Source organism: Thermobia domestica, chromosome 1 (assembly GCF_964235325.1).
Source record: "Thermobia domestica chromosome 1, izTheDome1.hap1.1, whole genome shotgun sequence".
In the NCBI taxonomy this organism is placed as follows: Eukaryota; Metazoa; Arthropoda; class Insecta; order Zygentoma; family Lepismatidae; genus Thermobia; species Thermobia domestica.
The window spans coordinates 34506201-34526734 of record NC_137454.1 but is presented as its reverse complement, the minus strand read 5'-3'; the positions used below and the strand labels follow the sequence as shown (position 1 = coordinate 34526734).

General features: G+C 38.0%; 1 protein-coding gene across 1 annotated transcript in view; it reads right to left on the bottom strand.

The window, feature by feature from the left end:
- Positions 1 to 6478: 6478 nt before the first annotated feature.
- LOC145678768 (uncharacterized) overlaps positions 6479 to 20534 on the bottom strand; it is a 66734-nt gene continuing 52678 nt past the window's right edge. The window contains exons 6-7 of the mRNA XM_081749302.1: positions 14348 to 14645; positions 6479 to 6534 (exon numbers count right to left, since the gene is read on the bottom strand). Coding sequence (XP_081605428.1) covers positions 6479 to 6534; positions 14348 to 14645 — 354 coding nt within the window. The remainder of the gene's footprint in view (positions 6535 to 14347; positions 14646 to 20534) is intronic.

Here is a 20534-nt window from a genome sequence, read left to right as displayed (position 1 = left end):
TTGTACAATACTGCAGAACCCGATGGCTATAATGCATCTTTAAGACAGGTAAACACATAGTAATTTAATTTAGTCGATTATTCTATGATACTAAATGGTAAATATTTTTGACCGGGTATCAAAGCCAAATACTTCTATGTGCGGCGTTTGACCTCAGTTTGAACTCGTACAGCTCACACCCCCGTATGACGCCCTTTGGAAGTCGCATGTTCATTCTGTCTTTACGCAAGTTCGTGGTGTAACTGAACTACTACAACCAGGTAGTATGTTGTATATACCCACACCCACAACTGACCTTCGTCTAATCTCCATTCGTATTCAACTCATAGTGTGAGGGCCAATTGAACACACACCTCCCCAAAAGGCGACAGAATTTTCTTGATTACCTTTATAGATAATTACATATCAAAATGACACCATAAAAAGTTTTTTATCTATTTTCCCAAAAATGACATTTGGTAATTTACCATCTGGCCCTATATTCTATTAAATTTAGGGTGTCTATCGATTGATACAGAGCATTTTTGACCACGTGATATTTATATATAAATTACAGGTTAATGGTGTTATTCAGAGTCGTTTAGATCGTTTAATTAGGGGTATAAATAATATGTCATGCTAACTTTCGTATATAGAAACACATTAATGGAGTTAACGACGATTTATATCGAAAAAGGTCAACATCGTTTTTTCACATGATTGTTCCAGCACATTAGTGAAATCGAGCTAAATAGCAACGTATTCTCTTATATTGTCCTTTTATGTGCGCACATGTTTTCCGATTGGTTTTTAGTTAAGATTTTGAAGGCATTAGTACTTTCTTCCATTCTGGCTACATGACCTGTCCACCTAAGCCTCCTAGACTTGGTGACCCTAACAATGTTGGGTATGCCGTATAAAGTATGTAGTTCCTGGTTATAAAGTTTCTGACATTCTCTATTCCCGTTCCTCTTCGGTCCGAATATTCGTCTCATGATCTTACTCTCAAACACTTTCAGACTACGTTGTTCCCTCAAAGTAAACGACCACATTTCGTAAACATGCAGAACATCAGGTATGATTATCGTTTTATATATTTTAGCTTCAAATTTCTCGACAGAAAAGATTATGAAATGAATAATAACACAAATTCCCTTATATTAGTCGACCTTTAGTTTCTTCTTCAATATGATTTTCTTCTGTTAATATTGATGATACATGTTTGAAAATACCCATTTTATCAGAAGTATTATTTGATATTTTAACGCATCCATAATTTGCAGTATTACGATCCGGACGAATTTTCATGTATCTAGTTTTCTCTGTATTTACTTCCAAACCAATGTCCCTGCAAATGTTTAATAACACCTCTGCATTTCTTCCTATTGTTCTTCTATCACCCCTTATTAAATTTACATCATCAGCATACGCCATAACCTGGTAAATGCCATTCAACTATGCCTTGGTTACTATCTTTGATTTTCCTTATAGTGTAATCCAGGACAAAGTTGAGTACTAATAGGGACAACGCATCACCTTGTTTCAGGCCATTTCTCATGTTCTAGATAAGGGAGATAAGTTTGTGTTTTTTGTTCCTCAATTTTCCTCTCTAGCTAAAATTAACTCAGCCGAAATTTCGTCTACATCCGCAGATTTGTGTTTAATTTCTTCATAGCTATTTGTACTTCTAATTGGATAGGTTCTAGAGTATACGGTTCTGCGGTATATATTTGCCTTTCTCCATGTACTTTAGTTTCTGGCTGCGTGGTAAGCAAACCGTCAAAGGATCTATCCATCTATTTAAGGTGCTATCTGTATTATTAATACCTGTTCCGTCTGCTTTCTTTAATAAGGTATATAAGTAAGGCCTTTCTAAAATTCTTTGATCCCCTTATACTTGTCCCGAGTGGTTTCCTTTCTACTATTATCTTCAAGTTCCTTAATTTCAGCTTTCAAGAAATCGTGTTTCTTTGTTCTAAAAGTTTTGTGAGTTTTCCGCATGATGTCTAAGATATTTTGTATACTAAATTCATTTCGATTTTGTAGCCAACATAATTTTGCCTGTTTTCGCTTCTCTGCTAGTTTTATGCATTCCTGGTCGAACCCTGGTTTGTTCCTACGTATGGTCGGATGTACCACGTTTTTGCTGAAATTTTAAAGTTATCTCTGATGTCAATCCAAGTATCCTCAACACTAGTGCACTGCGAATCTTCTAAAACGGAGAATGTATGCGAAACTTCAATCCGATATTCCTCTCTTACCTGGCTCTTTTCTAATTTCTTTAAATTAAATCTCTCCGTTTACAGGCATTGAATATATCCTTTATGCAACAATAATCTCCCTCTTATTAGTGCTACTATCAGGTGGTGGTCAGTTTCACAATCAGTAGTGGGGGGAGTGAGAATATTCCCGGTGGGAAGGAAAATAAAAAAATGGGAATATCCCCGGGTCTTTTCCCTGGCATATCCAGGGAAGAAATTTATTTCCATTTCTTTACGTTATCGACGAAATTATAAGTACAATTATTACTAATTACTTTATTTTCATTTATCATGATTTACTTTTAGGTCTTAAATAATTTGGAGGTTAAAAATTAAAATTTGTTGACTGTATTTTATATAACTAATAATATGATTTTTAAAATTCCATTTCCATCTGCACGAAAAAGTAATAAAGTACTAATTTATAAATGACGAAAAGGAACCAGTTTGTAAAGTGATGTAGAAATTATGTTGAAATAGAGATGAAGTACTATTAATAAAACCCCAAACTATCGTTAGTAATAGACGTCGGTCTGTCTCTGACTCGAATTTCTGAAGGGGTACTCGGATTTCTCTTACACGTAAATTAACACATGAAATTTCGAGAACTAGGTAGGAAGAAAGATCTTGTATGGCAATGTTACGTGCAAAATTATAAAGTTAAGTCAGGATCTTCCAAATATTGTGAACATAAATAGGATATATATGCGCAAATGTTGATAAAATGATGAGGCATGTGCCTACTGGCAGTTACCCAACCTAATTTGTTTAAAAATGTAATATGTTTATATTATCAGTAGTAGAGTCAAGTTTAAAAAATCCACTTACATATAAATTTAAACTGTTTAGCGGTGTAAAAGTATGTGGACGTATTATACCATATTTCCATATATTTACTTGTATGGAGCATATCCTTATCAGGATTCTTCCGCCTACAATCGAACAATTTGTCCATGCCGACCAGATGGTGCGGTCGGATTGCCGGCGCCGGACGCCGGCGTCTTTCAGCGCGATTTTCGACCGCGACGAATAGTTGTTTTCTCGAGCAGGCGGCAAATAGCCTTAAAGGGACAGTAAATGCGCCAGCGCCGCCGTCGGAAAGAGGCCACCGTCGACGGCGGCAATCTCTCTTTTCAACCGCGACTTCCTGATGGGGGTTGTAAGTAAATATACATTTATGCGTACTCTCTAAATATAATAAAATATTAATTAGATAATACCGTTCAGAATATATATTTTAAAGATGCCTCTGGAGACAACACTAATAATATACTGTGATAAAAAAAACGAATTTAACTTTGAAATCAAAATACAGTAATATAATGCAATTTTGTTTGTGATTGTACATAAATTCCCTGAAAATTCCCATTTTGGGAATCTTCCCGGGAATATTTCCGAAAAATATCTTCCAGGGAATTTACCCATTATTAACAATCAGCTCCTCTAAACGATAGAACACCAGTTATGCTAGATTGTCTTCTTCAAAGTACAAAAACGTGATTAATTTGATTATGTATCTTACTGTCTGGTGAGTTTTAAATAACTCTATGAACGTCACGATGTGGGAATTTTGTACGCTTCGCTACAAGGTTGTAAAGTTCACGAGTCTAACACCGTTGTCCATTAGTTTCCTTATACTGACTTTCACTCTCCCTATAATCACTTTGAAAATATTCTTTCGTCCTACCTTCGCATTGAAATTCCCTAATAGAATTCTCATATCCGTTGGTAAAATATCCGTTCCACTTCTTCGTAAATACTGTCTTTTATATCGTCATTCTTATCTTCAATTGAAGCATGTACATTTAAAACAATAACATCAGAGCACCGACCCTTAAGACAGGCACGTAGCCAGGATTTCGTGAAGAGGGTGGTCCGTGACATGAAATACTTTGGTCATCACAAAAGGGGCTCGATCACTCTATTTTACTGGGACATATATTGGCCAGATTTCGTAACGGGGGGGGGGGGGGGGAGTGACAAGAAATTCTGAAGGCCCAGGAGCTCGATCAATCTAAACTACTTTACTATCAATCTAAACTACTTAACTACATCGGTTTGTTAGGACAATAAAATGAGGATATGTTGGCAAGTATTTTAATAACAAACTATGAAAAAGATTTTGCAATATTTACGTCCTTCTGTTTATTCAAATATAACAATTTTCCTTTCGTCATGACCTCAATTATTATAAAAAGTACATACTGAATACTGTCTTGTAAACTATCTTCTAATATAGATAAAATAAAGAGTTTGTTTGTGTGTTTGTCTGTCTGTCTGTCTGTGTGCGGCCTGAGGACCATACGAGTGGACCGAGAGTTACCAAATTTTGGTCAGGGGTAGCTTGGCCCAGGCCCCAGATCAAGACGAAGCGCTTTTTTCAAATTTCGAAACAGTGGGGTCTCAGGGGGGCGTTTACCGGAACCGGCTTGGGAACCAGACAAATTGACCGAGAGTTACCAAATTTTAGTCACGAGTACCTTGGTCCAGGCTCCAGACCAGAGTTAAACGTTTTTGTCGAAATTCGAATCAGGAGGGTCTCAGGGGGCGTTTACCGGGACATGTAAAAGTAGTAGAAAATGACCGATATTTATTTATTTATTTAACAATCACCAGATACAGCTCAGAGGCCATTTTACATTGGATATCCAACAACATTAACCATGGAAAGGATTTGGGAAGGTATCGACCAGGGCCTGTTTAGTAGGTGCCATCCCGACATTTGCCTGGTAGGACTGAGGGAAACCCTGGAAAACCTCAGTCAGGATGGTAGGCAGCGAGATTCAAAGCCACGACCTCCCGAATGCGAAGCCAACGCTCTACCACTTGAGCTATTAGTGTCGAATTCAAATTTTCGCGGTCGCTGAAATCAATGGTGAAACTCCAGTCGCATTAACTTCCAAATTCCCGCTATATGGCTCCGGGCCGGGGGTCACTGGAGGGGGGTGAGATACCAAGACATATAAAAGTAATCCAAAATGACCAATATTAGTGTCAAATCCATACTTTTCGCGGTCACTGAAATCAATGGTGACACTTCCATTAGCGATGACTTGCAAGTATGCGGGCCGGGAGTCAGCGGGAGGTGGATACCGAGACATGTAAAAAAATAGCCCAAAATGACCGATATTAGTATCAAATCCATAGTTTTCGCGGTCGTTGAGATCAATGGTGATATTCCCACAGGCGTTGACTTTCAAATACAGCCCGTGTGCGAAGCATGTGTATATTCAACTAGTTTTACAATATATGCGTTCCTTTCTGTGTTAAATCAAATGCTAACTGAACTTTCTTTTAACATAATTTTTTGTTTTTATTATTCCGTCAACTACTGTCGGTTCCAAATGAAAGGTTAAAGGAGCAACAGAAAATTGTCCTTGAAATAACATGTTTGATACTGCAAGGATGCGATGACGAAAAGTTATGATTAAAAATGTCCACGCTGTTGCACAACGGCACTTATGCTTTTGAAAGCTTGAAATCTCCCTGACTAGTAGCAGCAATTCTGAGAATTCCGTAACTTTTCTTGAAATTTCAACTTCCCTGACTCTTCCAGAATACCTCGCTTACCTCGCCACCATATTGGGGCAAGTAATACAAATCTCCTCATAAGAAAGATTAAGCAAAAGCTTCCTGTAGTTTTCTTTTTAATTTTTAACGCTGATCCTTCTTTTTGTCATTTCATTTTGTTTTATCCTTCCTTAATTTTTTCATTTCTAGTCCCGAAGGGAGGTCCGGACCCCTCGGAGCCCCCCTTGGCTACGTGCCTGCTTAAGAGTAATACAAGTAAATCTATCATTAACAAATTCAATCCGTTTAATAGCTTTTATTTTTCGTTTGTGAACGAAAACAGCCTGTTTATAACCGGTTATTTTATTTCCTGCTCCGTAAAAGAAAGGAAAGTTTCCAGACGTCACAGTACCATTCCGTTTCCACCTAACCTCCTGAACTCCTACTAGGTCCATCCTGTATTTCTCTAACTCGATTGTTATGGATTTTAAAGCTCCTGCCCAATAAAGACTTCTAATATTCCATGTTCGATATCTCATGTCCATTTTCTTTTACTGAGGTCATGCCAAGTTTCAGTCCTGGTCCGAGGCTTCTGTAAATGTTCGTGAACGTTACATACCACATGTCCCAATCAAAGGATATGTTCGATGCGTTATCCTTTCTGCCAAATTGTCTGAGTTTTTCTTTTTTCCAATTCATCCAAACCCTTGCTGAAAGAGTTTTAGGTATTATGCTTTGCTTAGGTGGTCAATATCCAGCTTTATACAATGGACTAGAGATGTCCCTAAAGATAAAAATCTAAAGGAGTGAAGTCAGGAAATTGTCGTGACTACTTAACAGCACTGCATCTACCAATCCGAGATTTGGGGAACTGCATTTCCAAATATTCATTAATACAATTTTCATAATAGAGAGGGCCACTAGTCTTGTTAGTAAAGGACTGGGGATATTGTAGCTTAAGATAAGAGAGATTACTGTTCAGATACTATTGATAAACAGAAAACTCACAACATGACTCCACTACATAGCACAACATTACATCACCCTTCCAAGAAAGTCAACAGATGTTTCACACGAGTAGAATTTGTTGTCTGTCTAGGAGTAAACATTCTGTTTGTTCACGTAACCAAAAACCTAAAAGTTGGCCTCATCTGTAAATAAGATATCGTAGGCGAAAGAGATATTTTAACGTATTTGATATGTTGCCCATTCCGAGAATTCTAAACTCCGATCGAGGTAACCTTCTAAAAGATGCGTTTACACTTTTAGCTTGTAGGAGTAATACTCATACAGGAGCAAAACACGCATGATGGTGTGCGACTAACATCACTTTTCACGGAGAATTAACAAATGCTTCGATTCGGGCTCTTGTTAAATGCTGCTAACACTGTTATCAGTGTTGGGCAAATTTCAATTGAATTAACAATTAACAATTAATCTGAAAATTTAATTGTTAATTGCAATTAACAATTGAAATAAGTAATGGTTAATTGTTAATTGCAGTTGGCCATTGAAAAAGGAGAATCAATTGCAATTGATCAATTGATTGAAAGTAATTGCAGTGGAAAGTAATTGCAATTGAATTCTGTAATTCAATTGCAATTGAAATTAATTGGCAATTGATTCAATTGCAATTGATTTCCACAGCAATTACTTTCAATTGATTGATCAATTGCAATTGATTTTCACTGATTAATTTTCAACACTGTAGTTCAGAGAGGGCGTGGGGCAATGAAAACTTTAGCCACGACCAATTGACTCACCACCCGTCGTGACCCACGACCCACCGTGACCCACTGTGACCCACCACCCACCATAAACCACTCTCACCCACTGTGACACACAGACCCACCAAAACACATTGTCATCAACTCTGACCCATGATTCACGCCCTCTTCTCTACTGACTAAAGAGTTTAAACTTGTAATAAAACAAGCCTATAAAATTATCACTCATTGAAGTTTGAATTTCTACGATCAATTGCTCAAACACCGAACTAATACAATAACGGCGAATCTGACCTTTCTAATATAAATAAAATAGAGTTTGTTCGTATGTCTGTCTGTCTATCTTTGTGCGTCCTGTGGACGAGACGAGTAGACCGAAACTTTTCAAAATTTGGTCATGGATAGCTTGGTCTAGGCCCCAGACCAAGACGAAGAGTTTTTTTTTAATTCCTTACTAGGGGGTCCCCAGGGGACGTTTACCGGGATCGGCCTGGGGACCAGAAAAGTCGACCGACAGTTACCAAATTTTGGTCAAAGATACCTTGGTCCAGGTCCCACACTAAGGCAAAGCAATTTTAACAAAATTCAAACCAGGGGGTCTCAGGGGGGCGTTTACCGGGACATGTAAAAGTAGAACGATATCAGTGTCGATTTCATAGTTTCCGTGGTCGCTGAGATCCATGGTGAAACTCCGATCGCATTAACTTCCAAATTCACCGTGTTCGGCTGCGGGCCGTGGGTCAACGGGAGGAAGGGATACCGAAACGTAAAAGTAATCCAAAATGACCGATATTAGTGTCAAATCCATAGTTCTCGCGGTTGCTGATATCAATGGCGACACTACCATTAGCGATGACTTTCAAATTCATCCACCGTTGTATGTGGGCCTTGGGTCACCAGAGGGGGGAATTTCGAGACATGTAAAAAGTAGTAGAAAATGACCGATATTAATGTCAAATCCATAGTTTTCGGGATAGCTGAGCTCAATGGTGAAACTCAAGACCGCGTTTATTTTCATATTTAGCCCCTATCAGCTAAGAAAGGGGGGCATTATAAATGGGATCACGAGACATGTAAAAGTAATCCACAATGACCGATGTCAAATCCGTAGTTTTCGCGGTGGCTGAGATCAATGGTGATACTTTTATTAGCGATGATTTTCAAATTTAGCCAGCATTGTATGCGGGCCGGGAGTCATCGGGGCTGGGGAATTGCGAGACATGTAAAAATAATGGAAAGTGACCGATATTAGTGTCAAATTCATAGTTTTCGCTGTCGCTGAGATGAATGGTGATACTTCCACAGGCGTTGACTTCCAAATACAGCCCCCATCGGCTGTGGGCCAGAGGCATTGTTTTTTTCTAAAATTGGAACCAGAGGATTATAGGGACTTTTACCGGCATATGTAAAAAGTAGTAGAAAATGGCAGATGTTAGTGTCACATTCATAGTTTTCGCGGTATTGGTTGGGGGTCAGAGGAGATTTTTTCACAATACGAACCAAGGGGGTCTGAGGGGTGGTTCACCGGGACATGTAAATGTAGTAGAATTTGTGTCGAATCCATATTTATTGGGGTTGCTCAGACGTATAGTGACACCCCCGATAGTGTATACGTTCAAATTCAGCCCCATCGGCCTTCGCAATGAGAACACATGTACGTTGTTGGATGTATATTCACACAAAATATATCCAATTTTAGAAATGTTTCTTAATTGTTCTCTCGTTGTCCAGCTCGTTTACATTGATATTTTATCTGATCCATGCGAAGAACGGGCATAACAGTTAGTACGAAATGGTAAAGTGTTTGTTATGGAACAAATTACAATGAATTCAATTTTATATAGATAATAATTATAGTTAATAATTATTTCCTTGTTGAATTATAGATACTTTTCAGTGGAAAACTGAATAAAATTTAAAAGTCCCAAATCAACTTAAAGTAGACCAATGTAAAGGAAAAATGTATAAAATTTTCCATATAATTAAGCTTACAAACTTAAATGGAAATTTAGCTAATTACATGGAATTTTTTTTGTGTCGTTTTGAGCGCCTATTTCCTCGTTTTCTGCGTCACCGGAAATGGGTCAATGTTATCCTACAAAAATGGCGGAACAAGTTAATGCTGTTCCGTCAGGAACGATTTCGAGGTCGTTTCCTTCACATCATCTTGTGCGTGTTTTCTACCGTTTTGTAAACCTATTTCCACGTTTTGTGAATCAATGGTAGTGGGTCAAAATGGGCATTCAATGTAGGAAGAAAAATGATCCACTCTCCCACCAGTATCGAATTTCAAGGTCGCTTTTTCGCATTGTTTAGTGCATGTTTTTTACCGTTTCTGCGCATATTTTCACGTTTTATAGCCCAACGAAAGTGGGTCAAAGACGACCTACAAATATGGCAGAAAAAGACATATTCATTCCACTTTCAAGGTCCATTTTCACCCTCTCCCACTGATGCACAAAGCGACACAAATCATGCATAAAAAATGTGAAGAAAACGACCTCGACATTCGATGGTGACGGAACAGCATTAAGTTATTCCGCTATACTTGTAGGCCATTTTGACCCATTTTCGTTGTCGCACTAAAGTGGAAATAGGAGCACAAAACAGTACAAAGGAGGCACTATACGATGCGAAAGAAACGACCTCCAAATTCGATAGTGGCGGAACAATGGCTCTGTTTCCTCACACATTGATGGACCATTTTGACGCATTTCTGGTGATGCTCAAAACGTGGAAGTAGGCGAACAGAACGGTACAAAATACACACTAAACGATGCGAAAGAACCAACCCCGAAATTCGATAGTGGCGGAACAGTAAGCCATTTAACTCCCACTTTAAAGCCCCGTTTAACTCACCTCGGGTGATGCACAACACGAGAATAGGCACAGAAAACCATCTTTTTTTAAAAAAAAAGTGCACTAAACGATGCGAAAGTAACGATCTAGAAATTCCATAGTGTCGGAACAGTGGGTCATTTTCGTCACACCTTGGAGGCTCATCTTGACACACTTCTGGTGACGAACAAAACGTGGAAATAGGGGCACAAAACGTAACAAAACAGGCACTAGTCAATGCGAAAGGAAGGACCTCGAAATTCGGTAGTGACGGAGGAGTGAGTCATTTTCGTCACACTTTGGAGGCCCATTTTGACACACTTCTGGTGACGCGCAAAACGTGGAAATAAGGGCACGAAACGGCACGAAACATTCACTAGTCGATGCGAAAGGAAGGACCACGAAATTCGGTAGTGACGGAGAAGTGGGTCATTTTCGTCACAGTTTGGAAGCCCATTTTGACACACTTCTGGTGACGCACAAGATGTACAAAACAGGCACTAAACGATGCGAAAGAACCGACCCCGAAATTCGATAGTGGCGGAACAGTGAGCCTTTTAACTCCCACTATAAAGGCCTGTTTAACTCACTTCCGGTGACGCACAAGACGAGGAAGTAGGTCCAGAAAACTTAAAAAAAAAAAAAAAAATAGGCACTAAACGATGCAAAAGAAACGACCTAGAAATTCGATAGTGTCGGAACAATGGGTCATTTTGGTCACACTTTGGAGACCCATTTTGACACACTTCTGGAGACGCGAAAAACATGGAAATAAGGGCACGAAACGGCACGAAACATTAACTAGTCGATGCGAAAGGAAGGACCACGAAATTTGGTAGTGGCGGAGCAGTGGGTCATTTTCGTCCCACATTCGAGGTCCATTTTGACAGTCTTCCAGTGACGCACAAAACGTCGAAATAGGCGCACAAAAGGGTACGCAATGTGAAATTAACGACCTCGAAATTCGATAGTTGCGGAACTCTTGGTCATTTTCGTCCCATCTTGGAAGCCCATTTTGACCGTCTTCCAGTGACGCACAAAACGTCGAAATAGGCGCACAAAAGGGTACGCGGTGTGAAATTAACGACCTCGAAATTCGATAGTTGCGGAACTCTTGGTCATTTTCGTCCCATCTTTGAAGCCCATTTTGACCCACTTCCGGTGACGCACAAAACGTGGAAATAAGGGCACGAAACGGCACGAAACATTCACTAGTCGATGCGAAAGAAAGAACCTCAAAATTCGGTAGTGGCGGCGCAGTGGGTCAATTTCGTCCCACCTTTGAGGCCCATTTTGACCGTCTTCCAAGTGACGCACAAAACGTCGAAATAGACGCACAAAAGGGTACGCGATGTGAAATTAACGACCTCGAGATTTAATAGTGGCGGAACTCTTGGTCATTTTCGTCCCACCTTGGGGACTCATTTTAACCCACTTCCCATGACACACAAAACGGAAGTAGACGCACAAAACGGCACAAAACGATGTGAAGGAAACGACCTCGAAATTCATTGGTGGCGGAAGAGCAATAATTTGTTCCGCCATATTTGTAGGCCCATTTTGACCCACTTCCGGTGATGCACAAAATGTAGGAATAGGCGCACAAAGCGACACAAAACACGCACAAAAGATGCAAAACAAAGCACCTCGAAATTCGTTGGTGGTATGACGCCGTGAGCACCAATATAAGTATATACTGTAGTTCTTACCAGGGGGCGCAGTGGGTCAGTGGTAGAACGTTCACCTCCGGTGCTTGAGGTCTCTGGTTCGATCCTAGCTCGCGCAATTTGGACTTTGTGGTGGGCAAACACCGTGCTCGTGGATTTTCTCGGGGTTCTCCCGTTTCCTTCCACTTTCTTCATTTCATTCATTTCCCATCACCGTCCCCTTTAGCCTAACCGGCATAATCGTGGGACGTAAAGCTAAAGATTTCATATCATTTTTTGTAGTTCTTACCATCAAGGCTGAGAACTGCACGGTTCAATTTTTTAGCCAAAGTAGAAGCCCAACCGGAATAGTGATGTCAACCGGCCCGGCTCTGTTCAACTGAGCGTACAGCTTGAGCTGGTTTGGTTGGGATTACCCATCGACTGGGCTTAATTGAGCCAATGGCTTGAACCGGCTCGGTAAAGACGAGTTATCGACTCGGCTCGATTGGAGCCAATGGCTCGAACCAGCTCCGTTGAAACGAGTCCATAGGCTGGGTTCGAGTTAGCTTAACTGAGCCAATGGCTGTAACCGGCTCGGTTGGGGTAAGCAATCAGCTCGGTTCGGTTCGGCTCGTGAGCTGGCTCGGTTGGATGAGCTGTTGGCTCGGCTCACTTCTCGGTTCGGCTCGATAAGTGAATGAGCTGTGAGCGAGCCGCTTGAGTCGTTGACAACCCTAAAGCCGGGTCGAGCAGTTTTAAACATGTTTAGCATGAGTCCCATAACTTGTAACATTTTTTGGCTCGAGCCCGAATACTTGCTCCTCCTTAACTCAAACCAAGAACCTCGTGACCGATGTCCTTGCCTCCTGAAGATTTCTTGACTACCGAGATCGACAGTTAACTAATTTTTAGTATTCCGATAAAAACCGCCTATATTCCATGTTTATACAGGTACACGGTGTTATAATAATAATTAGTTGTAGTAGTAGTAGTAGTAGTAGTATCATTGATAATTATATTATCTATGTAGGATACTTGAAGATAGTAGTACTTGGAACTACACAAAGGATTTAGCTCGATTGGCTCGACTCGACTGGAAACTCGATCCGAATTCGAGTTGAGTTGAGGGAAATTTTTCGAGCCGAGATCTCGAGTCGAACTCAAAGATGTCTGCTTCGAGTCGAGTCGAGTTTTAAAGAAAACTCGCTCGAACTCGCTTGTGCTCATTCCTATTGTATGCATTACGGGCCTATAGAGTTCTTTCGAGGGGGATAGAACCATAAACATAATATATTTAAAAAATACTTAGTTTCACGGCTTTCTTTTCAGGGGGGAAAGGGATGGTAGGTATCCAGCATTTCTTACAAGTACCTTATATGAAATATGTAAAACAGTAACAAGTGGACAATACAATATACACACATCTTCTTATCTTCAGTTTTAATTGCTGATTTCAATTGCAATTAACAATTAAAATTAACAATTACAAGTTTCAATTGTCAATTGCAATTAACAATTGAATGTTTCAATTGCACCCTTTGCAATTGACAATTAACAATTAAAAGTTTCAATTGCCTGGTGACCAATTAACAATTAACAATTGACGAAAATTTAATTGCAAATTTTATGATTGAATTCAATTGCAATTGAAATTAATTGTCAATTACAAATTGAAATCAATTGCAATTGAAATCAATTGCAATTGATTTTCAGAGCAATTACTTTCAATTGATTGATCAATTGCAATTGATTTCAATTGATTTTGCCCAACACTGACTGTTATTGACGTGTTTTCAGTCATTGTGGATGACCTACATCATTTTGGATTGTTGGCCACCGACCCTGTTTCCCTTAATTTCTTGATCAACTTGCATATCGTTCTATGATTAAAAGATGCCCTATCTCGGTGACAGTTGCTAAAATCATCAGCAATGATGTTCTTACTTCGCTCTACTAACATAATAATAATACCATGGTGCCAAAATGATACGTCACATCCATGTTATCTTAATCACCAGCAACGATACCACGAAAACGAAAAGTAATCATAACTTCTTATTTTAAGTGATGACGCAAAAAGAAACTCAACATAGGATTACTGAGAACATTTGAGATAAGAACAAAGTATCATCACATATGGTTTCCTCTTATGAAAATGAGAATGAATTAAAAATAGCCAATTTCAAGATGGCAGACACCAACTCACATGTCTTAGAAGTATTTTTCTTCTGCCGCAACATTGTAGGCGTACAGTGAAGTGTGTTGTAAGTGGGAAAAATTGAAAACCATTGATTTAAGGCTTTATTTACCAAAACCGAAAATGTTAAATCCTTAGATGCATATACATTTATTTCTATTCGGTCAAAACATACAAATCTTTTACCTGTATTTCCATTGCCTATGATAGCATCTGTGCAGTTACACAGTTCCAATTTTCTTTTGTTTCTGCATTGAGCAATACAAGCGGTGTAGCTGTAGTATTTATAAGCCCATATTCCGTCTGTTTCTTCTGGAAATTTGCATCCTCTCGAGTCAACAGGGACTGCTCGAACATCTTCATCTGCAACTTCGTCTGTGAGTATTAGTTCAACCTCTATAGTTTTAAATCCCAATGGAGCCATGATTTTAAGACTGTTTATCCCTGTAGCCAGTGGAACTTCGTACGGTCCGTGTATGACCACCTGTAAAATTACAAAACTTTACTACAATAAGGTTGTTAGGACAGAGAAAGGAGTTAATGTACTGCAGAAAAACGATTTATATGATTACTGTGCTGACGCGAACGCTTCAAGATATTATGGTATAATTTGAGCAGATGCTATTGAGCACCTACATTGCTTTAGCATAGAAACGATTAAAATTCAACAACAAGATAAAAACTCAGATTATTGTACAAGTTGAGATCGAGAAATAAAACTCTACGAAACAATCATACAAGTCGTTAAATTTGGTTGAAAAAAATTGGACAGAGAAAATTTCGTGATTACATAGAACTTGATGATATTCATATGTATAAAATTAAATCTAGCAAATGATGTGAATTTTCCTTTGTATTTTGCTGCTAGCTTGTATAGAAATTCGTCTTCACGTCTTTTCAGCACTTCTGTGTCAATTTGAATGATTTTTTGATTAATATTGTCCTTTAAACGTACGGATGTGCTGTTATCAACTGGTGGCTTGAAGTACCGTCATGAATAAAGTAAAAACGCATTGGAACAAAAGAAGATATTAACATGACGAAATCTACAAACGAGGCGGATGACAAACGGAAGTTTAAGAAATTCATTCGTATTGTGAGACGACGCGTTACTTGTTGAAACCTTTAACTGGTATAGGTGAAAATGGAATTTTTCATGTGAAATATACTTCCCTCAGCGTAACTCGAAGTTATGCAACATGTTTTAGAGTAAAGTAGTTTGGATCTCGTAAGACTGCTGTTAATCTTCTAACATTGTCCGAAGCACGCAACCTACGTGGAGTACTTAATGACTCAGTTTTCGTTCATGATTTTCCTGGACAAAGATAAACCCAAGAGTATGTACAGATATTAAAAGAATGTTGTTACAAAGTAAAGGTCTGCATGGGTTCGGGTCTACAAAGCATAAATCACTTCGGGCTCAGGTCAGGTTTGGGCCGTAAATTTTTAAATATACAACCCTATTTCTCGGGCCTAACTTGATGAATATACTGTACAAGATACTTATCTGACCGTTCTTTCTGGATAACGTTTAAAACAAATCTAAATTTGTAACTTGAGACGCCTACGCTGAAAATCTGATTGTCATTGTGCAATTGAGAGTGAAGATACCTCTGTAGTAGAGAGAAAAACTAAAAATAACAAAAGAAAGCACGCTTAGCTTATCTGTGAATGAAAGTTTGAGGAGCCAGATTGTTGATTCCATTCCTTTTTTTTTTACAGCAATCAGCAATGATCGCATTCAGGACTATCTGAGTGAGTTCAGTACACATCCATTTGCAAAATAATTGCACACATTAAAATTAAAAAAAAATATTTCGAGTATTCATGTTTCTATTTCATGATAATTTATATAAATGAAATGAAATGAAATAGTTAATTTAACGTCCCACGTCGTAAGGCTAAGGAAGACGGAATTTATATAAATTGTCATTTTCTTTAGTAAATATAAATAATGTAAATAGTAAATATAAATAATGTAAATAGTAAATGTAAATGTAATGTAAATGTAGTTAGTAAATGTAAATCATGACCTTTATTTCGTTGTTCTCTATCATGTAACCTTTTAAACTACAAAATCTAATTGTCATATCTAATTGTTGTAAATAAAAATATAATTGTGCATTAATTATTAAATTTCTATAATTTGAGGTTATTTCGGGCTTATTTGATTATTATCGCACGAACTCGGGCCGCACTCGGTCCTATAGGCTAAAACATATTTTGGTCTCAAGTCGGACCTCTTATTATACATTCACGAACATGACCGCGCCCGGGTTAAAAATTCTATCCTCTACAGACCTTTATTACAAAGGGAACAGGGTCGTTTCGGTTAATTTTGAATCTGCAGCGAAACTCATTCCGAACCGCAGCGACTTATTTATGAATACACCTAAACAGTCTACCTGAAAAAGATGGTCCGACTGAAAGTGCAATGGGGGCGCGGTGGCTCAGTGGTAGAGTGTTCACCTCCAGTGCTTGGGGTCCCTGGCTCGATCCCAGCTCGCGCCGTATAGACTTTGTGGTGAACAAACACCGTGCTCGTGGGTTTTCACGGTTTTCTACCTTTTCCTCCCACTTTCTTCATTCCACCATTTCACTCATCTCTCATCATCACCGTCTCCTTTGGCCTAACCGTTGGACGTAAAACTTAAAGAGAAGACTCAAAGTGCAAACAAAGAAACTGAATCCTCGCATTCGTAGTTATTCTCCTACAAATTGAGTATTAGCTATTTAATCCTTAAGCAGGTGCGTTCGAGTATAATGTACTCCACTGTTATAATGTGACAGCATTTTTTTCTTTAGGATTTCAACTGCTATTCGAAGTATTTGTTCATTGGTCTTTAACAAGTCAGCTGATGCAGTGCTACGTCTTTCATACGCTTTTGACTGGAAAATATTCTTCGTTTATTTCAAGTTGATGCCAATTGGAATCAATGACATTACACAAAAAGGTCATTCATTCATTCGAAATCAATATAGTTGGCAATTCTGGGTTTATTAATAACATTGGAAATTAAGTAATGTGATATGCATTATACTAACAGTAACGTACATCTAAATAATGTTAGAATCGGTACTGCATCAGAAATGTTCCTCATAATATATAATGAATAAACTCCATGGCTCTGGATAAGTAGAATGACAAATAAAACACAGTTCTGACCAGAGCAGAATGAAATATATTAAAAACTATACTTACAAGTGCTGTAAGTATAGTTTTTAATATATTTCATTCTGCTCTGGTCAGAACTGTGTTTTATTTTTCATAATATATAAAGGTAGATAAATTTCATTTAGTTGGGAAAAGTATTAATTATCTTTGAGTTTTTTTTAGTTTTACGTCCCACGTTTATGCCTGTTACGCTAAAGGAGAGTATTAGTTATCATAGTTCATATATGATATACTATGACTGTATTAGTAATTTAAAGTGATTTTGCTTGTAATTGCTAACCTACACGGAAATAAAGGCTATGATACGGGGTATGATATACCTCACCCGCCGGCTCTCGTAACGGGAATTGACGCGCCTGTTTAAGGATTAAAAAGTTGCATTTATTTGCCTAACAGTGTACAGTATATGAGAAAATGAAATATTAGTTGTTTTGTGTACAAGGTGAGTATAAGAACCTTTCTCCATTCTACTTAGTCGTCATTTGTAGCCCTGTTCGTCGGTTTTTTTTTTTTTAACTGTAAACCCATTCGATTCTAATGAAATTCTTAATTTGTCTTACATCAAACAGTTAAAATAAGTTTATTTGTTTGGGTTGCAATCCAGAAAGAATAAGAAATAGAAACTCCACTGCATGAAACAAATTTGAACATATAATTTAAGTTCCATTATAAACTATGGTAAAATTTCCTGATTTTGATTATACATGTTTTTTTTTTTTTTTTTTTTTTTTTTTTTTTTTTTTTAATATATTATGATGTTCCAATCTTCTGAAACTCTGATCTTAAATTTTACTTTTCTTCTATATTAAGAAATGTCTTCCATGATAATTTTCGTAAACAAAACGTTCGATTTTGGTGTAATACGGAGTATATTTTCTTCGAGTTTTACCAACCACCTTCTCTGCATGGAGTTAAAATTAAAGTATAAAATGTTTGTTTTCCTGACACAGTTTTAAAATAAATTTTTCACAAGTTTCCTTAACTTATTTGATTTCGGTGCCTTTTGATTAAAATTAATCAAAGTTTGGAATTGAATGTAGTTTCATAGTGTGTGCTATATAATCTCCCTTCATTCAAACAAATGTTGTACGGTAAGTTTCATTCATGTGAATTTCCCAAACCTGACAAATATACGACCTATTGTGATCGAATCGAGGAATTATTAAAAGGCCCGATCACGTCGAAATTAAAATACCGCTAAGTTTACAGTAATTAAGTGATACCTTCAAATATATGAAAGATAATGGAAAAGTGGAACAAGATCTCGCTAGCAATATTCTTTTACATAAGATACCTTTATCAAGACTGACTTATCTGCTTTCGATTTCCATACATTTAGAAATTGGGCATTTATTTTCGCGTTTCTAAATGGCTGCAAATGGAAAGCTACTATGTGACCGGTGATGAGGGTACCTTATGCAAAATAATATTCTCTAGCGCGTTCTTGCACCACATTTCGAATATCTTTTATCAATTTGAAGATATCAGATAATTACTGTAACATTAGCGGTATTTTAATATCGCAGTAATTAGACTTCTTAAAGGAATAATGCGCTCCGTCTAAATGTCCTTGTTTCGATATCCTAACAGTTAATACATGTGAAGGAATATTAATTCCTAATTAGATGTAAATATCTCATCTTTACCATTACACATATTCTGTCATTATTTGCATATCATTTGCCTATATGAGAAGTTTCTAACCTCCACGGTTCTTAGCTAATGTTTTTTTTTTTTTTTTTCAATAGACTCATAACTATACTTTTCTGACTCATGACCTTTTGAATTCTACTGATTCAATTGGAACCTTACAGACGGTATGCATAACAAGACATGATAATCTTTAAACGTCCATTGACACAACTAATACATCAAGATTTTAAACCACAGTAGCTCAGCCCCTGATTAAGCTAGGAAGTTAACTTTAATAGCAAAGTAGGCTATTCCTGGAGGATGAAGCTTTCTGTCGACATGGACCAGGCAGGGTAAGCGGAATGGAAGGGTAAAGTTCGTGTTTTTGCGTTAGTTTCTTTGAGGGGCCATTCCTCCCCTTGGAAGTATGTGCAACAATGAAAGCAACTTCTGCATAATGAAGTAGTCCGCTATATGGTATGAAGTAGTCCTATGTGTACATGTTGTTTATATGAGTGCGGAAGGGGGCAAAATTTTCTAATTTTCTGAGCTCGTTTTTTAAATTTAAATTACACTTATTATCAGGACGGTTTTTCTTCATCTACAAATAAAGAAAGGATTGAACAATCGTTAAATCATTGAAATTTGTGTTCCATGAGGTTTCCAACAATGTATGAATCATAACTCTGTGTTATTTAGGAGGATCACCAGAGCCCTTAACGTGAGAGTCTATGATTTCGTTCAAATCCCTGGTTGGCGTACAAGGGTTAATTAAGTTAGTAAAAATTTATAAGAGACTAATGTGACACTTATGCTCAGTTGCACCAAATGAGGATTAATCTGTGAATTTGGATAAATCTGATCATCATTATAAAAGTAATGGATTGGGCCAACAATGATCTCGTGATTATTTCCACAAAATCAGCTTATTATGATAAATAGTGGAAAATGAGACCTTGTTCACTGTTGTTGTAGGATTGCTTTCAAGAGACTAAATAAATACATAGCACGTCCAGAAAGTAAGTTCCGTTTCAATTTATCTCCGCTGCAGCGCTGCGATCGCAGTTCCGCACATGCGCGGTAGACGCTCTGTATCAAGGGGAAGAAACGTGCACAATTTGGAGATCGCTGTCAGTCACGTACGCTTTGTTGTGCTTGTTTACAATGTCGATGTTGATTGAAAATCCCGCCGCTTGTGAAATTAGAGCGGTGATTCGTTTTCTGAATGCGAGGAAAGTAAAACCGAGTGAAATTCATAATTTGCGATGTTTACGGACAAAATGCGATGAGTGATTCAATGGTGAGAAGATTCAATGGAGACAAGGCACGACCACCCACTGCAAATGTGACGAAAAACCTCATACAGGGATTTGGCTGGGACGTGTTTGACCATCCTCTGTACAGCCCTGACCTCGCTCCTAACGACTTTCATCTGTTCTCACATCTTTCCTTGGCGGTCAACACTTCAACAATGACGACGAGCTGAAAGAAACTGTTTCCAACTGGTTGAAAACACAGGCGGCAAACTTCTATGATGAAGGTATACAAAACCTTGTGCCACGCTAT